The 6000-nt window shown below is 49.0% G+C and overlaps 1 protein-coding gene across 2 annotated transcripts in view; it reads left to right on the top strand.

Moving 5' to 3' along the window:
* The first annotated feature begins 2692 nt into the window (after positions 1-2692).
* The window catches only part of LOC146869813 (class II histocompatibility antigen, M beta 1 chain-like), a 146549-nt gene continuing 143241 nt past the window's right edge, over positions 2693-6000 (top strand). For both annotated transcript variants that reach the window (XM_085618700.1, XM_085618776.1), the window contains exon 1: positions 2693-2826. In XM_085618700.1, the coding sequence (XP_085474826.1) occupies positions 2772-2826 (55 nt within the window). In that variant the 5' untranslated portion in view covers positions 2693-2771. The remainder of the gene's footprint in view (positions 2827-6000) is intronic.

Genomic DNA, 6000 nt, shown 5'->3' with positions numbered 1-6000 from the left:
AGAACCAACTACCAATCAGTGGGGAGAAGATAGGCATGACGGGTTACAACGGGGACAAAAGTCTGCACTACCTATCTTTTCACTGCTTGCAAAGACTAGACAGAATATCTCTATTCCACGTTATTTGCAAGCAGAGAATACCTCCAAAGAACCAATATCGAACAACTAGTGTTCGGTCAATCAATCAATCAATGGTGAGAAAGAGATAGGCACGACGGGTTACAATGGGGGACAAAGGTCTGCGTTACCTATCCTTCACTATCTGCAAAGACTAGACAGAATATTTCTATTCTACGTTATTTGCAAACAGAGAATATTCTCAAGAAGTACTATTCTTCAAAACAATCAATATTCGGACAATCAATCAGTGGGGAGGAAAATAGGCACGACAGATTACAATGGGGGACAAAAGTCCGCGTTCCTACCCTTCACTATCTGCAAAGGGAGAGAGAGTATTTCTACTCTTCCCCGTTTGTAGGCAGCGAAGACCTCAAAAAGAGCAATCAATAAGCAATACTAGTATTTTCAATCAATCGTTTCGCAATTCGTCGTGTTACACGACCTTACCCGGACCGCATGGACAGTTTCCCGTCTTCCACCTCCAGCGCCCCAATCGTCCTCTACTCTCCGTGTTTGCCGCGGCTCTCCTGATGGTTCCCAGTCAGGACCGTAGATCACTCGAGAGAGGTGTGCCCGGAACCAGTGAAGTTCGGATGATCGGCTGCCAGACGAGGGTCTATCAGGCAGGAGCTCTCCCGATCGCTGCAGTCGTTCACTCTGTCGTCGGGACCTCTCCCACTGGATCCACGTGTCGCTGATGGGCCCCAAGCTTGGGACGCCAATTGTTAAATGGTAGCGGCAGTTGCAGTCGATAACCTTTCAAGTATTGCCCGCCGGTAATCGCCTCTTATACCATTCGAAAATTAACCAACAAAGAGGCAGGCGCCGGAGACTGGAAGGCAGGAAACAAAGTTTTATTCTCTCCGGAGGAGAACACATCAGATCAGACAGCAAGGTATCGTCACGAGCTGCACTAAACACATCTCTGTGGCCTGGCCTCTTATACACAAGTTTATTGCTTTATTACACGGTTTATTGTACATGTCACATTCTTGAGATTGCTTTGATACATGAAAGAACATCCTCGGAATCCCCACTTCGAGCTCGTTCCCACACATATCTATAGTAGAAGTCCCCACCCTACCCACAGTAGGAGATGGCTATCACACAGCTGGACATTCCGCCAATTCCCGGGGGTGTGTGCGACTGGTCGGGTCTCAGGGGGTGGGGGGCCTTGATCTTCTGTAATCCCTTTGATGTGGGGTGTTTCCCTTACAGTAGGGGCAATAAACTGCATCCGCAGGGCTAGGTGATGGCCTGGGATCGGTTCGAACAATCGGGCGCAGAGGAAGGGGGTTATCAAAGGGATGTATGACTATGTATGGGATGAAAGAAGGTGTCGGTCAGGCGTGGGATGTGGGTCCATGGCAGGGTCGCGCAGAAGGAGAGGATTTATGGCCCATGTATGAGAGAGCGGGGGTGGCCGGCGCGCGGGGGGATGTTCGCAGCGCCAGAGGGACGCGCTGGCGATCGGCAAAGAGGTCATGGTGCCTAAAATGGCCGTCGCGCGTTTTCAGCGAGCGGGCCTGAGAGGGGACAAGATGGCGTCGATTATGTTGACATCGCAAACCAGATTTTAACAGGACTGTGATCATTACTTGAGGTGGGTACTTACCCCTCTCTACTAATAACCCAATTTCTTACACACGTCATCACATCAAGTGTTAATGCATGTCCCGATCCACCTTTCTATGGATAGTGACATGTTAGTGGTGAGCAGTGCCGCCCGGGTCACGACTTACACTGCCCATGACTCACACCGCCCAGAAGTCTCCTATCCGGCCGTTTATTGGCCAGCAGCACTCTAACACGCCCCGTGTTTGCATTGTGAACAGTAAAACACCAAGACCCAGAATGCATCAGGGTAAAAAGCCAGCACTTGCTGGAACAGTCGTACTTGACGGGGACGCGGCTGGGCTCCTGAGGAAGCCTTCTAAGCAAGCTTAAATGGAACAGGGTAGGATCGGTGCCGTTTCTCCTTGAAGGGGTATCTATTCCACATCACAGCGCCAAGATGCGGTTCAGTTCAGTGAGCTGGGCGCTGTGTAAACGCCCACACTCCCTCAGAACCTCAGTAAACAGCGCTCCCCTGTGACAGTGAGTCATTCTCCAGCCTGGGGAGGAGCTCCCCAAGAAGAACCCCTCTAAGCAAGCTTTAATAGAAAAGGGTAAGATTAGTGCCATTTCTCCTTTGAGGGATATCTATTCTATTCCGCATCACAGCGCAAAGAGGCGGTTCTGTTCCGTGTGCTGGGCGCTGTGTGAACGCTTACACTCGCTCGGAGCCTCGGACAGTAAACAGCGCTCCCCGTGACAGTGAGTCATTCTTCTACAGCCCAGCTTCGGGGAGGGGCCACCCCGGCCGTGTTTGTGTGTCCTGGCTTGACTCTCCCTCCTCCTCGCCTCAACCTTCCACATCTCGTTTCACTTTCACTTTCGCCGTCTCCTTTAGGCTCCTCCGCCGAGAGCTTCACCCGGTGACAGGTGACGGCCGGAGCCCATTGGCTGCCGCTGTTGTGTCTGTGGGAGGCCCAGGGGGAGGGGGCAGGAGGTGCGTGAGCACCCCTGGGGTAGAGATCGGGGGTGAGGGCTGCAGAGAGGCATGTAGGGCCGGGGCTGGCACGGATCTGTGGTCCCAGGCGCTTTACACCATGCAGGGGAAGGCTGCGGCGGTGCTGCTCGTCATCACATGTCCTCTCGCTACAGGTGAGCATCCCCTGTACCTGAGGGGGGTTGAGAGAGGGCTGAGGGGGGTCTGCCGGTGAGCATCCCCTGTACCCTTGGGCGGGTGGCTTGCTCTCAAGAACCAGACCCTCGTCGGTGTATGCCGAGTAGCCGGCTCTTAAACTTTAGTAGTACGGTGGCCCGATCGGTTAATGCATCTGCTGCAGAGGACGGAGTATGTTGACAGGTTACTGGTTCCGATTGTTTCAGATGTTATTGAAGCAGCGTGAGTGCAGGTATGAGGAATGCATTAATACGAGATAGCCCAGAGGGTTAATGTGCCTGTTGCGGGGCACTCAAGCACTTTGAGCTCGTATGTTGAGGCCCTACTCCTGTATTTTACTGAGTACGGTTTTCGATAGACCGGACCCCGCTCCTTCTTCTCCTGCTCCGTGTACATTCTTGGCTTTTAGACTAGACACACTCGGAGCTGGTTTTGGCTCATCTACTGACACACGGTGTCTTTTCTGACATATCCCCACCTTCAAAGCTGGGCCTTGCAATGGGCTGCATGGCAGGACTGACCCGTGTGACCCTCGGTAAGTTCGAGAGGATGGATCGGATCTTTGCTGAATCCTGGACTTGGGCACCGCCCTGGCAGAGAACACACAGGAGACGCGACCTGCCTTGCATTACAGAGCGTGTCAAGTAGAAGCCGGGATTCAAACCATGAAACCCCCCCATCCCCTCCCTGGCCCTGCACTCTCAAACCCATCCCGTGGCTCCACCGCAGACACCTACTACCCCTCCCCTTCTGAGGGCCAGGGGCCACTGGGGACTTTTTTCCAGCTCTGGAAAGTCCCTGGAAGTGAAACCGTCTCAGTCTGGGCCGCAGGAGGGGGCGGGGCTCGACCTGCTGTGTCTCCTCTTCCTCCAAGGCGAGACCCTCCCTCCGTTCCTGTCTGCACACACAACTGGCTCTGTGCTTCCGCCTGGCGTGTGTGCGATGCCTCTGGCTCTGGTGTAGGGCCTGGCCGGGTTCAGGGACACACACTCGCACTGCTGGGGATTTATTTATTTATTTAATGACGTTTTATACAGCGCGAACTTTACCCAAAGGTGTCAGAGCGCCTGACAATAAAACCAAGTAAATTACAAAAGGTTCAGTTCAGTTCAAACACAAAGTTTATTTAGACCATTAAGTCTTTAAACTACAGATCATACACAAGTATTTAAACAGTACACACATTAAAAATTCTTATTCCCAACAGTAAAAAATCATATAAACCTTAAAACTTCATACCTAAAATTTTAAAAACAGTAACATTTAATTTTATATAGCGATGCGCTTTTTCTGTGCTTATGCCTCTAATGAATTAGGAAACATATATACACCCTGCATATATTTCCCAATGGCTATCGCAGTATCTAAATTTTCCATATCCGCAAGAAGCTCCCATGCTTGCAAGCGCACCTTCACATTATACTTTAAAAAGAGCGGGCGAAGAAATAATTTACGTAAATGTAAACATTTTCGACAATCCAATAAAATGTGTAAAATGTTACATTTCATCCCCATCCTACGCATACATTTACCGTGCAGGTTGATTTTATTGCACTATTTGTAACAGCCGGATTTATTCTAATTCTTATCTTTAAGACTTCCCTTCTTACCCATTGATTTGGTAATATATCTAAATAGGGATAGCTTATAACTTTCTCCCAACTTTTGCTCATAAATTTTACAGAATCTTTCTTACTCAAACACTCCCGGCCTATTTCTCTTGACAGTTCTTTTCCCTGCAATTTGAGTACACTCTTTGTTACATTGATTAGTAATGTCTTCGGATCTATTTTCACCTTCAGGTGGTCGCAGATAGTTTGAAGTTTGCTTCTTGTGGTTTTAGCCCATTTTAGCTCACTAACTTTGATCTCTTTCAAACACCGTTGAGATACCTTTGTGACCTCCTCATGACCCAGACGATTCCATAATCTGAGTAAACCTTGTTGCACCTGAATATTCCACGCTATCAGCCCTGCTTCCAGTCTAATAGCTTGAATCATTGCTGAGCTTGGCAGGGACAATAAAGATTTTAGGCATTTCCCTTCCTCTTTGTCCCAGGAGCTTTTACCATCGATACAGGAGATTTCTGAACCATATTGGAGTTGTGGGGGAATCATTGCTTTATAGGCCGTCAATAGAGGTTTATGGGACATATCACCATAACTTTGATCGAATCTTTTCAACCCGCATACCGCCAGCTGTGCTTTTACTTTCTGTGCCTCAAGGTGCATACCCCACTTCATAGAATTTGTAAACCATATTCCAAGATATTTATATTCATTTACAATATCTAGTTTGGCTTGACCCAGATACCACTTACACTTCGTATTCCTCTTCCCGAAGCACAGAATCTTTGTTTTGTCCATGTTTACTGTTAGTCGTTTTGCCGTACAGTGTGCGCTGAAACTATTCAGCTTTCTTTGTAGACCCACCTCAGTTTGGTCCAATATTACTAGATCGTCGGCATACAGAAAACAGGACAGGTGCCTTCCGTTTACTTTCGGGCTTGCACCTGTAGCAGAACCCAGAGTAGCGGGCCGATCTGCTAGGAATATGGCAAACAGAAGCGGGGCCAAAACACAACCTTGCCTAAGTCCATTATTTATTGCTATTTCTGGTGTTAGGCCGCCAGATGTATCTTTAATTACTTGTGCCCAATTATGGCTGTGTAGCTCCTGAATCACCATCAAAAGATCTGGTGGGACCTCCTAATTATTCAACGGTCTCCCACAAACACTCCCTATCCACCAAATCAAAAGCTGCGCGAAAGTCCACGAAACAGCAATAGAGCTTGCCCTGCTGCTCCATGGACTTCCGCGCCACAGCCCACAAGGCAAAGCAGTGGTCAATAGTCGAATGTCCTTCCTTAAAACCTCCCTGTTCTATTGGGACTATCGACCACCGCTCTACCCATTCCTTTAATCTACCAAGGATTATTTTCGAAAATACCTTTTCTCCAATGTCCAATAAGTTAATTAACCTGTAGTTCATTGGATCCTTCCTATCGCCCTTTTTGTGTAGTGGTCTAATTATTGACCCTCTCCAGAGGCGCAACTAGAGCCAAATTTCGGGGGGGGGGTTAAGAAACAATTTCGGGGGTGGGGGGGCTGAATCTTTAAGCAATAGGCAGCGTGGAGCTGCAGGGGCTCTTA

This window comes from Triturus cristatus, chromosome 1_1 (assembly GCF_964204655.1).
Source record: "Triturus cristatus chromosome 1_1, aTriCri1.1, whole genome shotgun sequence".
In the NCBI taxonomy this organism is placed as follows: domain Eukaryota; kingdom Metazoa; phylum Chordata; class Amphibia; order Caudata; family Salamandridae; genus Triturus; species Triturus cristatus.
This window is presented reverse-complemented; position numbering and strand designations above follow the sequence as displayed.